At 43.3% G+C, this 17,365-nt stretch overlaps 1 protein-coding gene across 1 annotated transcript in view; it reads right to left on the reverse strand.

Moving 5' to 3' along the window:
• Window positions 1-17,365, reverse strand: part of SMC4 (structural maintenance of chromosomes 4) — a gene marked incomplete in the record, with an annotated part of 1,657,727 nt that overhangs the window by 316,268 nt on the left and 1,324,094 nt on the right. The window contains 1 exon segment of the mRNA XM_044070462.1: window positions 3,112-3,285. Coding sequence (XP_043926397.1) covers window positions 3,112-3,285 — 174 coding nt within the window.

Here is a 17,365-nt window from a genome sequence, read left to right on the forward strand (position 1 = left end):
ACTTTGCCTACCAAGAGCACACTACTTGGGAGAAGAAGGGAGACAAAGAACCAGACACACACAACATGCAAGTCTTGTACCACTTACATCAGTACCACCAAGTAATGCCAAAGCAGTACATGGGATATGGAATGTGAGTAAACAAAATGCAATGATTTCCTGACACTGACACTCCAAGAATACATCAATGCTTTTATTGGATACCCACCACTAGCAGCAGTCCATAGAGCACCTCATGGAGAGATTTCATGATTTCACTATATGCATAAGAAACTGTCTCTGATCAGATGTGGATCTGTTAATATTAAGCCAAAACAATTCAAAGAACGGAACCAGGAAAAAAGTTATGACCACGAAGCTGAGCCACCAACTTTAACTAAGTCCAAAACTGGTCTTTTATTGTACAAGAACAAAACACTGATACCACGTATCACAACGCTCGGATGTTCCGAGCTTTTTCAAGTTGGTAACAGAATGTGAAACACAAGTTTAAATAGCTGCTTGTATTAATTAATAATTAAACAATTTTATAATTAAAATGTTATTCAATTACAGACCACCATTTCAAGTATAAAACTACATGAACAAATGCATAGAAACTTTCATTAAAATGTGAAATAACTTACATTCTTTGCAATAAGATAAAATAAATATTCATATTGCATAAATTTCCATGTCCATCTAATTAATAAAATATACTGAATGCATTCAAAAGTGCTGCATTTTTAAAAGAACTTTAATATAACTTCATTGTTATTTGTGCTGTGGATTCCTTTGCTAGAAAACCTGTTTATGGGTAGTTGTTAACAGGATCCTACTCTAGTAATTAAAAATAAATATAGGTAAATCAATGTGTGTATCAAATACTTCCCCATTTAAAATATATACATATTTAAATGTTATTACTTTAGACTCTCTCATAATCTGGCCCTTCTTAGTTTTAACACTGGTTTAATACTGATTGTATCATTTAATCCAGGCCAGTTTCCTGCATTCAGTCTAAGTTGCCACACCAATTCCCTATATTCTAGAGTGGCTTCCCAATCTCCCCCTCTTAGATCACGATTTACCTGCTCAAGAATCATAAATTTAAAATTGTAGTTCAGACATACAAGGGAATGCTTGTAAAGGGCATTTGTTTCTTTGCTTTTAGATATTTCGTAAAAATGCTCATACATTCTCCTCTTGATTTCCCTTTCCGTCTTGCCTACATAAAAACTTTTGCAAAACATGCACACCACCAAGTAAACCACTCCTCTTGAGTTGCATGTGAAATACGTGGGAGATTCAATTCTCATTTTTCTTGAGGGCAAATATATGCCTTTGTCATCCAAAATTGCATGACATTGGTGGCATGCCCCACACTTGTACGTACCTACTTTTTTTTGTATGTTCATCGTCTTTTCTTTTCTTCTTTTCAAACATTTCTTTTAAGTTAACACCCTTTTTCCTAATAAATCTCAGTTTAGTGGGTAAAACATTTTTAAAATCTTCGTGTGCTGTTAACACTGGCCAAAATTTATTGATAGTTCTTTCTATCTCCTGTGCTTGGCTACAATGTGTGTAAATGAATTTAGGTCCCATAACCTCATTTCCCTTTGTGCTAGGTAATTGGTTTAGTGTGGAACCCTTACCTAGTAGTGGATAATACAATGAATCTCTTTTGCAAACTACTTCCCTGTATAATGTTTGAAATAGGTCCAAAGGGTAGCCTCTCTCTAGGAACATTTGTTGCAGAACCAAAACCTCACAATTGAAGTCACTCTCTGTACTGCACATCCTAGATGCTCTAATTAGCTGCCCTTTAAGAATCCCTTTTTTTTGTGAAAAAGGGTGAGCGCTTTGGAAATGTAAAAGCGAGTTAGAGAATGAAGCCTTTCTATAAATTTTTGACTGGAAGGTTTTGTTGTCATGATCTTTATACAAATTCACATCCAAATAATGGAGTTCATGCAGCCCTATGGTATGTGTGAATTTCAGGAAACTAGTCGAGCTGTTAATGTGTGTTAAAAATTCTGAGTAAGTCATGTGTTCCTTTCCACAAGATACAGATATCATCCAAAAACCTTCTGTAAAACAACAAGTGTTCTTCCCATGGGGATATAAATACGTTCTTAAGTTCCCACCTGTGTAATACAACATTAGCATAGATGGTAGCACATGGTGCCCCCATGGCGACTCCCTTAAGCTATTTAAATAACTCACCATTAAAGAACACCACATTGTTCTCCAATACAATACTCATTAATTCCACAATTAAGTTGGTTAAGTTAGCACTCAAACATGTTTCTTGAGTAAAAAATTCACTAAACCATTGGAGTCCGATGTCATGGGGTATACTTGGAAATAAATCTTTGATATCAATTGTTACCATTAGTAGATCTGGTTCAAAGTTGTTTGAAGGAACATTTTGCAAAAACTCCCATGAATCCCTACACACATACCTTAACAAACCGGTAAATTTCTTTGCCACATGATCAATGAATTTTGATAAAGGTTCTGTTATGCTACCACTTCCTGCCACTATTGGTCTAAATGCCAAAGGATCAAGTCCTTTGTGTCTCTTTGGAATTCCAAATATTATTGGTGACCTTGGTTTCGGAACATGCAAAAAGTTATATAATTTCTCGTTAATGACACCTTGCAAAAGGTAGTCATTCAAACAATACTTTATCTTAGACCAATATATATTGACTTAATTCCTAGAAACCGTTGCATATTGTTCATCATCTTGAAGTATTTGGTGGAGGTGCTCCTCATAATTGCTCTCATACATAAGCACAATACCTCCCCCTTTATCCGGTTTCATCACTCTTATGTTTTCCCTTTTTAACTTTTCAATGAAATCAAATTCAATTTGCTTAAAATTTGTTTTGTCGGTTTGAGTGAATTTTGAACTCCTGAGTTCATTTTCCACTAGTTGTTCAAAAAGTTTGATTAGCAAATGCATTTTTATCTGTTAATATTACCTTTCTTAAGAGATTAAAAATCCATAAAAATGAAACATCCAGATGTACAAGAATCTCAATACATCAAGCAAAACAAATGCTTTAAAATCACATCCAGACATATTCTTAACCAAGTAATAACTTATGAAAATATTTTACTTGCCTCTTTCTGCCAATATCTAATTTTTGATTGGTGTTCTCCAATATGACTGTCAATTTGCTCTATCTTCAGTCTAATATTTAAAGCTTCCTTTTGTAGGCCATGCTCATTTTCCTGAATGGTTTTGATATCCTGCAATAGATTTCGATGCCGTTCCTGAGCTTCAGGTAATGAACCCTAGAAGAAAAACAAAAATAAAAAGTCATGTACTCACCTTAACATTTCAGCCATGGTGTCCATTTTCACTCTTCCTCTGCTGATAGGTTTGAGTCAGACACTGATCAGACTTTGCCACTTCCTCAGGAGTGTAAAATTGTGTGGAAAAATAATGAAGGTAATATTGGATAAGTTGTTGTCAGAATTGGATAGGTTGGAACTTCAAACCATATCTCGGCATGCATATTTTGAAAATAGATCTATTACCGACCATAAACTGATGTTCTATAACAATATAATAGCAATGAAAGAAATTATGCTGCGATGCAATTTACATAAATTTGACCAGCATTTGACAGGGTCCTACACAAAACACTGATCAATAAATTAGAACCAAGTATCAATGTACTCTTGATGAGATGGATAGCTGCATGGCTTACAAACAAGACATAGCAAATATATAGCAAATTGGACAAGTGACATTTTTGGTTACAGTCAGGGTGTCCCACAGGGCTCTGTCCTAGACCCTTACTTGTTTACATTGCATCTTTCTGACCTAACATTTTCATCCGAGGTGTTCTATAGTCTATATGCAGATGACCTGAAATTGGGTAAACTGGTTGTGTGTGTTATAGATGAGGCATGTCTGCAAAATAACTTGGCTAAATTGACCATTTGGGCTCAAGAAAATAATATGCTGATAAATGCACCAAAAACTAAGCATGAGATTTGGGAGACAAATTGTAAGGTGAATATCTACTACAGCACACGGATTGAAACTGTAGATTTGTTGAAGGAGGTGGGTATGTGGATAGATCCAACTTTGAGTTTTTCTAATCATCTCAGCCAATTGGTTAATGAGTTATAGAACCATAGGCTGTGTAAAAAGCTTGTGTCTAGGAAATCAGAAATGAAGTCAGTTACATTAGACCCAACCTTTAGTATGGAATAACAATATGGAAACCTTAAGAAAACAAGCACGAGTAAAACTGGAAGGGGTACAGCAGAAATAAACCAAGAGCATCCATGGATGTGAAAATTTAAAGTTATTATGAAAGACTAAAATATCTGAACTTGTGCACCATCTCAGATATCCAAGAGGACATCTAAATCAGGTATATAGGGAATTTAGAGAAAACTGCCTTTGAGAACTTTTGGTGTTTCAAAAAGTAGAGTATCAGACAACATATGCAGAACATTCTACATGAGAAGTGTACTAAATGGTTCTCCGAGAAAGCAGCCGATTCATGGAACAGACAACCAAATTACATTAAAGCAATTACTAGTTTAGATATTTTAAGAACAGGCTGGACACTTATTATGGGAACAATTGTTTTAATAGATTGGCAGGCTAGAAGGGCATTAATGCCCATGCTGAAAATATTTGTATGTATGCATATAAAATCCATCATGTTACTAGCAGAAATATGAAAATGAGGTGCATATCCATAACATGGAATGAAAATGCATCATTTTTTTCTCAGTGACCATCTAACTTCAGCCAGAAGCCATTACTTACGTACCAATATGTTGACCAGGACTGCAAAATGATATTCCACAAGACTTACAGATATACAGTGACAGAGGCATTTACATTAATTTATGCATACTTATGCACCCATTACGGGAACAATTGTTTCGGTATATTGGCAAGCTAGAAGGGCATGAAATATTTACATGTATGTATGCATGCACTATCAGATAACCATTTGGCCAAAGTAACTTTAGATACTAGGTTGTCTAATTTGGTAGGAAAAACGAAGCAATTGTTCAAATTTTCTTAAGTTTTTGGTTCTATGAAGGTAGAAATGAAGTTGCCTGTGCATATCCAACAGATGTAATATACACTCTCCTTTGAGAAGTTCAAAAAGAAAACTGGTACATGAATGACCTGGTTTATGTTAGACTCGGAAGCTACTTTAGGTAGAAAAGGTCAGCTTTGGCTGAACGTTTAAAGGGTGATTGAGTCAAGGCCTGAAGCATATTTAAATCCTAAGCAGGAGTAGGATTTTCTAATTGGGGGGTGGGGAGTAGAAAATAAGAAGTTATGTACCTACCATAACGTTCCATGTTAGTTTTCTTCTCGCCTTCTTTCTTGCTGGATGGGTTCGGAGCCGATCCTCGGCTCCGACTCTGCCAATACTAAAGTTCGAGAGCTAATTCCACCGGCTCGAGGCTCCCCTATATCCCACAATGCTAGGTGGTAACTACTCAGATCTCGTTTGATAGCTATACCAAGCAATCCTAGTCTCCATAGAATGGAGTAGGGAAACCCACCTCAAAACAATCTGCGTAAAAAGTATCGCAGACCGCAGTAAGGATAAAAGAGGTGGAAGAACGTGTGGGAATGACAACTTCCAGAGGAAGAACACAAACTGAATTCCTGTCTGTCTGTCCAGGCTTGGGGGAAGGAGGGTGGGACGCAGGAAAGAAGGCGAGAAGACAACTAACATGGAACGTTATGGTAGGTACATAACTTCTTAATGTTAAGTTGTCAATCTCGCCTTCATTCTTGCTGGATGGGACCGCGTCCCTAGCACCTTATCCAGGGTGGCCTATCGGAACAGACTCTGGAGAACAGTGGAACCAAAATTGGCACGGCTTCTGGAAACCATGTACAATTTGTAATGTGAAATGAATGTATGAGGAGAAGCCCAGGTGGCTGCTGCACAAATGGAATCTATTGGCAGCCTATCCTGAAAAGCTACGGATGTAGCTAATGCCCTAGTTGAATGAGCTCTAGGTCTTGAGGGTAGTTTTTGATGTCTGATCTCATAGATGAAGGTAATTGTGGAGGTGAGCCATCTAGAGAGGGATACTTTAGTAACTGGAAGGCCCAATTTCCCTTCCGCATATGACAGAAACAATTGATTAGATTTCCTGAATTGTTTAGTCCTGTCTAAGTAATATCTAAGTTGGCGATGAACATCCAAAAAATGTAGCTTTTGTTCTGACCTGTTCGAATAGTTAGGGAAAGACGGGGAGATCAATAATTTGGTTTAGGTTTATTTGAGAGGAAACTTTAGGCAAAAAGGATGGATTAGTACGGAGGGATACCCTGTCTTTGTGAAACTAAGTAAGGAGGACGACTGCACAGAGCATGGAGTTCAGATACCCTTCTCGCTGAAGTTATAGCTACCAGAAAAAGTGTCTTCCAAGAAAGCAACTTCAGAGAACATGAAGCCGCCAGTTCGAAGGGGGGAAGAATTAAAGATGCCAGAACCAAGTTCAAATTCCACTGAGGCGGGGGATCTTTGATTGGAGGTTTGAGAAGAAATACGCCCCTTAAAAAGGCTTTACAGAATTTGTGAGCCATGATGCTAGACTCTGAAACACCAGCATGAAAATTTGATATGGCAGCCAATTGAACTCTAATGGTAGATGCAGAAGATCCTAAATGAAAGAGTTCTGCTAGAAAGTCTAGAATAGTCTGGATAGGTGCAGTAAAGGGATCTATGTTTCTTGATGTTGCCCAAAAAGAGAAGCGTTTCCATTTGCTACTATAAATCTTCTAGGTAGAAGATTTATGAGAGGCTATCAAGATATCTCGGACTGAGCGAGATATTGAGGGAAGCCTGGCTAAGGTTGGAATCAGAGAAACCACGCTGTGAGGTTTAGAGAAGGCAGAGATTGGTGCAGCTGACCCGATTGGTGGGTTATCAGATCTGGTACTGGGTCCAGATGCCAAGGCTGCTCCAAAAGGTAACGATAAAGAAAGGGAAACCATATCTGTCGAGGCCAGTAAGGGGCAATGAGGATCATTATCACTCTCAAGGCGATGGCTTTCTGAATTAGTTGAGATATCAGTGGAAAGGGGGGAAAGGCATATAGAAGTCCCCGGGGCCAATCGTGGACTAGAGCATCTCTGGTGGGATGGCCTGGTAACGGGAAGAGAGTGAAGAAGTCGTGACACTTGCTGTTTTTGGGAGTAGCAAAAAGATCGCAGCAAGGCTGGCCCCATCTTAGGAATACTTCTTCTAGAACTGATTTCTTTAGAGACCACTCGTGGGGCATGAGAATTGCTCTGCTCAATTTGTCTGCAATAACGCTGGATTTCCCGGGAATGCGCGTTGCTATCAGAAAACGCTGAGAAGAGATCGCCCATTGCCAAAGTCTGAGTGCCTCTCGACAAAGGGTATGATCTGGTTCCGCCTTGTTTGTTGATGTACCACACTACGGACATGTTGTCCGTTTGAATTGCAATAGTCCCAGTGGGAAGAGAGTCGTGAAGGGCTTGCAACGCTAAAAGCACTGCTCTCATCTCTAAGACGTTTATGTGCAAGTGGCACTCGAAAGGTTGCCATGTGCCCTGGACTGTCCTGCCCTGATAATGCCCCCCCCCCACCCGATCAGGGAGGCGTCTGTTGTCAACGTGGCGACTGGGGGGGGAAGAGTGAAGGGTCTTCCTCGGAGAAGTTGAGGTGATGTGATCCACCAAGACAGCTGATTCTCGCATGATTGAGTTATCAATATGTTATGGGACATCGGGAGCAGTTGAAAGGACCATTGAGTAAACAGCATCCATTGGAGGATCCTCATGCGAACGCGAGCTAAGGGGAGAAGGGGAATAGCTGCTGCCATGAGTCCTAACACCTTCAAAACTAGTCTGGCTTTGACTTTGTTGCATTGTAAGAGAAGGGAAACTTGGTTCCGAATGTCTGACACACTCTGCTCTGTGAGTCCGGCTGAAAGATTGAGCGTGTCTAAGATGGCGCCTATAAAGGTAATAGATCGACAAGGTGACAAGGCAGATTTTTCTAAATTTATCGAAATGCCTAGAGCTTGGCAAGATTGGATGGTGAAGTCTCTGGATACAAGAAGCTGATGTCTGGTGGTGGCGGTAAGGAGCCAGTCGTCTAAATACGGAAACACCTGGAATCCTTGACGTCTCAAGTGAGCCACGACCACTGCCATGCATTTGGTAAACACATGGGGGGCTGTAGTGAGACCAAAGGGCAGGGCCCTGAACTGGTAGTGACTGGCTCCCAGCCTGAAGCGGAGATATCTCCTGGCGCATCTGTTCATCTTGATGTGGTAGTACGCGTCCTGAAGATCTATCGAGCACATCCAATTGTCCTGACCCAAGAAGGGTAGAATGGACTGTAGCGTGACCATCCGGAATTTTGTTTTCCTGACATACTTGTTTAAGTAGCTGAGATCCAGTATGGGTCTCCAGTCCCCTGTTTTTTTTGGTACCAAAAAGAATTTGGAGTAGATTCCGGATCCTTGCTGGTCTGCTGGGACTGATTGGATAGCTCTTTTTGATAGCAGCTTTGAAATTTCTAATGCTGCTTGTTCCCTTAGACCGGGTGGAACGTCTGGAAGGGATCTTTTGGGTTGGGATGGGATGTGAACAAAGGGAATTTTGTAACCCACGGATATGATCGACTGTACCCATTTGTCTTGAGTAAGGGAAAGCCAGGCTTTTGGGTACAGCGATAATCTTCCCCCGACTGCCTCCGAAGGTGGACAGCCGGGCAGCCCCTCAGGGATGCTGAAAGGGTTAGTCAGAGAACATTTCTCTGCTACCCTGGTTTTGCGGACCTCCTCTGCCTCTAGGGCGGCGTCTATTATTCCCCCCTCTGCCTCTAGAGGGGAATCGGCCTTGTGAGTCAGATGAGACTCACTAGGATTGTTTGCGGAACCACATCTTTCCTCCCCTCTGACCTTTGGGATAGGGTCTGGAAGGGTTAGAAAAACGGACTCCTACGGCAGAGAGAGTCTTACCTTCTACTTCGCACCTGGTTAATGTATCCTTCACCTGTGGACCAAACAAGGATGATCCATCAAAGGGAGAATTGGTGAAGGATGCCTTGAAAGGGTCCGCAAAGTTACATAGCTGCATCCAGGCGTGACGTCGTAAGGCAACACCTGTGCCTGCGGCACTACTCGCCCCATCTGCAGCATATACCAGCCGCATGGAGGAGTTAACGATGGAATTCAGGGTTGCCAACTGGGAGTTCATTGTGTCTTTGAACCCCTCAGCTGTAGGATCCTTTATCAGTTCACCCATATCCTTGAGTAAATCTCTCTAGAGACGAGTGAAGTGGCATAAGTAATTCAGCGAACGCATCGAAAAGGTCGCTGATGAGAACATCCGCTTGCCGTACCTGTCCATGGTCCTAGATTCCTTATTAGGAGGATGGACAGGAACCGAAGGATCAGCTAACTCCTTCTTAGTGGCCGCAGCCACCACCATGGCATCAACAGGGACACCTTTAGATAAAAAATCTTTATCTCTAGGGGCAGTAATAAATTTAGATGGTCTCCTCGGGGTGGGTTCCACTGAATCAGGAGCCGTCCAAGCCTTCCTTGCCACCACTTCCATAAGGGGTCAAAGGGAGGGACACCCAGGAGGTAGAAGGGCGAGAGCCAAACGCCTCAAGATACACTGACTCATCCTCCGAAGGGTTAAGGGCTGGCCAGTTCCCCTTCTGTTTCAGGATCTCAAGGATGTCAGCAAAGGAGACATCCTCAGAGGGGGATCGAGGGGAACCTTCGGATTCCTCTAAGTCAGTGTCAGAGGTGACAGACTCAGGGGAGTCAATGTGCTTCCTCTTGCACTGCCTCTTCCTTGGGGGATCTCCTGCCGGGTCAGGAGAGGCCTCGGAAGAGGAGGAAATTCCCAATGGGGAAACTTGAGGAGTTGGCTCTCTGCGGTCTAAGACAAGGGGGTGAGTAGAAATCACCGCAGGCACTGTAGATGGGGGGGCTGAAGGACCCGACTGTGGGGCAGAACCTGGTTCTAGCACGCTCCGCATGACCTCGAAGGCACCCCTGTCAGGCAAGGCCAGAGGCCCCCGCTCCGAAGAGACAAGGACCTCCCCCGGCACCGAAAGGGACGGCTCCGAAGCCGATGTCAGAGCCTAACTCACCAACGCCGAAGCCCCGAGAGGGAGAGCGGGGTCGGACAAGGGTCCAATGCCACTCGCCCCCTCGGAGCAGACGAGGGAAGCTCGGCACTGAGATCCCTCCAAGGAGGAGATCGGAGCAGACGACGGAGCCGAAAGGGAAGGTATCGGATCCGACGCACAGACAGTCATGGCTCCGACAAGCCCTGGCTCCGAACTCAAAGGAGTCGGAGGAGGAATGTATTGGGGAACGGAAATAGCCACTGACTGGTGAGTTGGGCTATGCAGCATTTGGGCCAGTGCCTCGGACTTCAGAAGTCTACTCACTACCCTTTGCAAATCATGGTCAGATAACCTGGAAGACTGTGAGGAATGAGTTTTATGGCTCCGTTCAGAAAGAAGAGGGGATCCTGGCGCCGAATGCACGGAGCCAATAGAGGGGGATCTGGACCTCTTCCTAGACTGTGGCTCCGATAAACGTATCGGAGCCAACAGAGTTTTATCAGCCTCGGCTCCAGCCGGAGCCGAGGTAACAGTATGAGGCTTGGAAACATCGGCTCCAGCCGGAGCCGATGTCGAAGCCGACTTGGTCTTTCCAGTAGACTCTGGAACCGGAGCAGACTGTTTGGAAGTTTTGGAAGGCTTCCCCGACACAGACTTGAGTCGGGGGGCCTTCAGGCTTTAATAAGCCCCGCAAGATTAGCTTGTTCTTGCAGGACTCTAGGGCTAAAACCATGACAAACAGCACAAGAGTCCTGCAGGTGCACAGGTCCCAGGCAATACACACAAGTGTGACCGTCTGTCAGAGACATTTTCTGACAGCACGAGTCACACTTCTTGAAGCCTGAGACCTTGTCTTTTGACATTGTAAAAAGGAGTGCCTGACAACACAAACACACTACAGACACACCCTTTACAGAAAAAATTATTAAATTATTAAGGCTAAAACAAGCCACAAACACAAACACACGAGCCCTTAACAGAAAAAAGGACAACTAATTTAGTCACTAATGGACTTGGGGAAGGGTAGGGGCCGAAGGCCTACAAGATAAGGGAAGAAAGGGAAAAAAGACTCGACAAACAGGGGTCGATTTATCTAAATACTTAAACTAAAAGGTTATGGTATGACAACAAAAAAGGGGGTTTAAGAAGTACCTAGTAAGGTAAAAGTCTAACTCACCTGCCTGAGCCGGTAGAAAAGCACCTCGTCAGCTATAGCGGCAAACGAGATCTGAGTAGTTGCCGCCTAGCATTGTGGGATATAGGGGAGCCTCAAGCCGGTGGAATTAGCTCTCAAGCTTTAGTATTGACAGAGTCGGAGCAGAGGATCGGCTCCGAACCCATCCAGCAAGAATGAAGGCGGGATTGACAACTTAACATTTTCCCTTAAGGAAAGCTTTGCAAAGTTCAGAAGAAACTAAATAAGCTAAGTTAGAGTTATTTACGCCCAGATGAAAATTGGAAATGGCTGCCAAATGAACGTTAATAGTGGGGGAAAAAACAGCTCCTTCATTGAAAACCGTAGCCAAAAAAGGTCAAAGATAATTAAGACTGATATTGAAAATGGGTCTGAGTTTTTGTTCAAGGCCCAAAGAACAAATCTTTTCCATTTACGCTTGTAAATTTTTCTAGTGAAATCCTTACGGGAAGATAAAGTATGACAGACAGGGGACGAAAGCATGGGTTGCCTAGCAATTAGTGGAACTGGAGAAATCATGTGGTCACCTTATGACCTGCTATATCTGGGCGAAACATACCCATCAGGTGAAGACAGAAGATCTAGAGTTGGATCCAAAATCCAAGGTGGATATTGGATGTGAGGCCAGAGCAAAGGAAACCAAATCTGGCTAGGCCAGTAAGGAGTAATGAGAATAAATGTGCTCTTCAGCTCGAATGCTCTCTGTAGAAATTTGGAAACGGAGGAAAGCATAAAGACTGGAGGGCCAAGCATGAATTAGAGCATTGTTTGGAGACTGCCCCTGTGGGCAAAGAACCTGCTGCACTTGAGGGAAGAAGCAAAAAGATCACAGCATGGCCAGTCCCACTGATACAAAATGCTCTCTACCACACTGACATTGAGACCACTTGTGAAGCATCAGAATGGACCTGCTTAGCTTGTTGGAAGTTGCACTGGATTTCCTTGGATGTGTGTAGCTATTAGAAAATGATTGGAAAAGGTCATCCATTGCCAAACTCTCAGCTTCTCGACAAGAAGGGCAAGACCTGGTTCCCCCTTGTTTATCTACCAGACTACTGATATTGTCTTTCTGTATAGCAATTGCCTCAGATAGAAGGGTGCCTTGAAAGGCCTGCAATGCTAAGACAACAGTTATCTCCAGGACACAGATAGGTGTCCTGCCCTTTCAGGGGACCACATAACTTGGACTGTCCTTCCAAGTAGTACCCCTCACTCAAGCTGGGAGGTGTCTGTGGTCACTATGACCTTGGGAAGGGGAAGAAAAGTACAGTTGTTTACCTACCATAAATGTAGATGTTAGAGTGTATTCACTGTTGCAGTCATTACACTAGGGTTATCCTGCCGGCAGGCTAACCGCAGTCAGCTAGAGTTCCAAAGTCTAGGTCCAGCGTCAGTTGCTATCGCCTCTTCCCTGACGTCAGTGTACCAGGGGTATAAAAGTTGCAACAGACTCCATTTTCTTCAGTTTTTCTTGCCCCAGATGTCAGGTGCCCCCAAATAGGAAGGCTGAAAAAAAATTATGCCAAAACACATGCATGTACTAAAATAAACCTTTCCTTCATCTACAAGCAAATACACCACATAGGTTGTATACAGGTACAGAAAGGTCCCAGCAATGAAAAGGGGATGGTGGGTAACCTAGACTGCATCAGTGAATAAACTAACATCTACATTTATGGTAGGTAAACAACTGTACTATGTTCATATTTCACTGTTGCAGTCATTACACTTGGGTTGAATCCCAAAGCTGAGGTTGGGTGGCTGGGCCTAAATAGGATTAGGAGAGGCTACCAGGCCCTGCAGAACTGCAGTGGCAAAGCCTGCCCTGGATTTAGAGTAGAGAGGTAAGTGGTAGTGCTTGGTGAAAGTCTGCACTGAACTCCAGGTTGCAGCTTCTAAAATGTCTTTGGTTGGTACTCCTCTGAGAAAGGCTGAAGTGGCTGCTGCTCTGGTAGAATGTGGCCTAATACCCTTAGGCACTGATTTGCCATGTTGTGCATAACAGAAGCAAATGCAGTGTCCTATCCATTTTGAAATTGTCTGCTTTGAGATAGGCTTTCCTTGTGACCCTGCAGCATAAGCTACAAACAGTTGCTCTATTTTTCTGAAAGCTCTTGTTTTGTCAAAGTAGAATCGTAGCTGTCTGTGCATGTCCAAAGCATGCAGAAGTCTCTCCACTTTATTCTGGGGATTTGGATAGAAAGTTGGCAAATTAATGTTTTGGTTAAGAGCCACACTAGAAACCACCTTTAGCATAAATGTTGTGTTTGTCCTTAGAGAGACCCTGTCCTGGCGAAAAATGATGAAAGGTTCCACTGCCATTAATGCCTGTAACTTAGAATCTTCTTGCTAAAGTTACTGCTAGGAGCAGAGCAGTTTTCCATAAGAATTTTATATCAGCTTTGTTGGCTGGCTCAAAAGGAGGCAGTGTGAGCTTTTCTAAAACAAAATTAAGGTCCCAAAGTAGGTACTGGTGCTCTCTTTGGGGGGTTTATGTTTTTTGCCCCTCTGAGGTACTGTCTTAGTAGTGGATGTGAAAAAATAGGAGGTTCCGTATTGTAATGAGCTGAAATGGCAGAGGCATGGATCTTAATAGATAAGGAGGATAGGCCTTTGTCCAGCATCTCAGTTAGGTATTGAGCCCTTGTGCCTGGTTCCAAGTACAGAATCTCTTCCATTTTTCTGCATAAGATTTCCTAGTGCTGGGCCTCCTGGCTTCTAAAATGACATCCATAACAGCTTTAGAGAGGTGTGGTCTGAGTGGCTATATTATCTGCCATGCATCAGATTTAAGGTTCTGAGATGACTGTGCAGAATCTGATTGTTTTGTTGAGTCAAATGATGAGGAATTTGAGGTAAAGGCCAGGCTGGGCCTCGAGACAAGCTCTTTAGGATTGAGTACCAGTGCTGGCATAGCCAGTCTGGGGCAATCAGGATCAGTTTTGGCCTCTCGTCTGACTTTTAGGAGCACCTTGGGAAGAAGAGGCAGTGGAGGAAGGCATAAACTGTCAGGGTTTTCCAGCTGAATGATAGAGCATCCACTTTCCATGCTTGTGAGTGATAAGTTCTTGTGCAGAATTTCTGTAGCTGGCAGTTGTGAGGGGAGGCAAAAAGATCTATGTCTGGGTGTCTGGGCGTCCCCATTTCCTTGTTATCATGCTGAAAACCTGTGGATTTAGTTTCAATTCGTGAGGATCCATGAGATTTATGCTTAGTTCGTCTGCCAGTGTATTTTTTGTTCCTGGCAGGAATTGTGCCTGCTGATGTACTTGATAGGACAGTGCTGTGTTCCACAAAGTCATGGCTTGCCTGCAGAGGGGGTAGGAATGTGTGCCCCCTTGCTTGTTTATGTACCACACAACTGTGGTATTGTCCGTCTTTATTAATAGTTGTCCTGGATGTAGCAGGTCCTTGAAAGCTGTCAGGGCATTCTGTACAGCTAGCATCTCTTTTTGATTGATGTGAAGATGCATTTGGTCCTTGGGCCACATGTCCTGAATACATTTTCCTGCCATGTGTGCCCCCCAGGCATAATCCAATGCATCCGTTATTGTCTGCCTGGCTGTGGGTAAGGTGAAAGGCTGTCCACTGTTGTGGTGACAGGCCCGGGACCACCATCGAAACTCCTATTGTAGGCAGGGAATTAAAGTTATTGTTTCCAGGCTGTGGCAATGTTGAGTCCACACACTTTAGATACCATTGTAGTTTCCTCATATGCAGTCTTGCATATGGAATTAGTAGAATGCAGGATGCCATGAAGCCCAGGGCCTGCAGAATTTTTCTTGCAGGGAGCTGGGTCTTTGTTGCCATCATTTGAAAGTAATGACTCAGTTGCCTTTGCTTGTCTGGCGCGAAATAAGCCATCCGGGCAGTTGTATTTAAACTTGCACCCAGGAATATCTCTTGAGAGGGCACTAGTTTTGATTTATTTTCGTTTACTGTGTACCCTAAGCAAATTAGTAATCTTTTTACAAACGCCAGATGTTTTAGAAGAATGTCCTTGCTCTCTGCTTGAATAAGGCAGTCGTCCAAGTAGGGATATATTTGAATTCCTCTGTCTGCAAAATGCAATTACTGGTGCCAGGCATTTTGTGAAGACTCTGGGCGCAGTAGATAAGCCAAAGGGCAGTGCAGAGAATTGGTAATGCACTGAGCCAGCTATGAATCTGAGGTATCTTCTGCAAGATTGTCTGATTAGGATATGCAGGTATGCCTCCTTGATGTCCAAAGTAACTAGCCAAGCCTTCTTGCCCAACACGGGTAGAAGTTGCTGCAGTGTTGACATTTTGAATTTTGGAACATCCAGGAAAGTATTTTGGATTGACAAGTCCAGTATTGGTCTCCAGGCTTTGTCTTTTCTGGGTACTAGGAAAAGTCTTGAGTAAAATCCTTGTCCCTGTTCTTGCTGTGGTACTCTAAATAGCTCCCATGTCCATGAGGGTAGCAATTTGCTTTTGTGCCTCTGCCCATTGGTTTTGTGGCAGGTCCGGCATACCTTTTCATTTTGGAAAGGTGTGAAAGTGGAACCTGTAACCCTGAGAAACAATATTCAGCACCCATTTGTCCTGGGAGATTATGTGCCAATTTTGTGAGAAAAGTGCTAGCTTTCCCCCAAGGGGTGCTGCCAAAAGGCAAGTGCTTGGCATTTGTAGAGGGAAGTCATTGGGACCGTTTCCTATAAGGTTGTGATTTGTCTTCTCCTCCTTTGGGGGCTGAAGCACCCGAATTGTTTAGGTCTGTAGGAGCCTTGGGGCTGAGATCTGCCTCTTGGGCATCTGTATATGCCTCTTTGTGGCCTGTCTGACACCGGAAAGGACTAATTTTTTGAAGGCCAGTTTCTGCTAAACCTAGGTGGTTGAACCTGTAAGAAATCCTTTACTGTCTGCATTGATTTTGCTTTATCCTCCATTTTCTATAACACCTCTTCTGCCTTAACACCAGAGTATCATGCTGTAGTGGAGCATCCAATAATTTCACTAACATGTTCAGGTAAACTTTGTTCTTTCAACCAAGCATGCATTTGAATGACAGAGCCTATAAATGTGGCTCTACAAGAAGCCTCTAATGAATCACAAAACCACATTGCAGAGTATGCTTTCCCACTTGTTCAGCTGCATGCAATAAATCCTGCATTTCCTTACTGTCAGGACTTTGAGTTTGTAAGCATTTTCTGTTTTAACAGACATGAGGTACTGTTGATATTTAAGCATGTGAAACTGGCAGTTTAAAGCCTTACAGCTAAAGTAGCAGAAGTGTAAACTTTTTTCCCCCATCTATCTAGAGCTCTAGAATCCCTATCAGAGGGGACAGGGTTTTTAGCAGTGGAAGCCTTAACCCCTTTGGGACCCTGAGAAATTGTTTCTAGGTCAGCAGCAGGGTTATTATAAAGAAATTTATGAGAGTCAGGGACCCTGTAGTACCTGTCGGGCTTGGCTGGTGCAGGGGGTAAAGAATCTGGAGACAGACTGGATTCAGAGAAAACATCAACAATATCATGCACAGGGGGGATAGCCAGGGGCCTGTGCTGAGGCAAAGTCTCTGAGCCTTTTCTTGGATTCTGAGTAATCCTGGCTCTCCCAATGGAATTGCTCCCTCATGGTGTGTGCAGGGTTTCCCCAAAAGAATAATCCTCAGGTGGAGAGGCCGAAGGTATAGATTCTTCTGAATCAGAGTCCTCATAGGGAGGGAGAAAATATCCCTGATCTGAAGAGGAATCAGAGGAAATACAAACGTGGTCAGAGGAATCAGTGTCTTGCCCAGGCCTTTTATCAAGAGGGGGATGGGAACCCCTGATCAAAGCAATTAAGTCGTTGGCCACTTTAACCATCTGTTTCTTTGGCATGGATGACTGTCCAGGAGAATGCTGTACTTGTTTCCTTGTCTTTAACCGTGTTTTTGACCTTGCCTTGGCTGCTACAGTGGACTTAATAGTAAGTTGTGAAGGTCTGAAAACACCCTCAGAAGCCGATGCCTGCTCAGCGGCTCCTGACCCATCTGAGGAAATAGTTTCCGCAGGCCCAGTACCTTGAGTTTCCACAGGCCTAGGTGTCTC

Source organism: Protopterus annectens, chromosome 4.part1 (assembly GCF_019279795.1).
Source record: "Protopterus annectens isolate FY-2018-M chromosome 4.part1, PAN1.0, whole genome shotgun sequence".
NCBI classification, from domain to species: Eukaryota; Metazoa; Chordata; order Ceratodontiformes; family Protopteridae; genus Protopterus; species Protopterus annectens.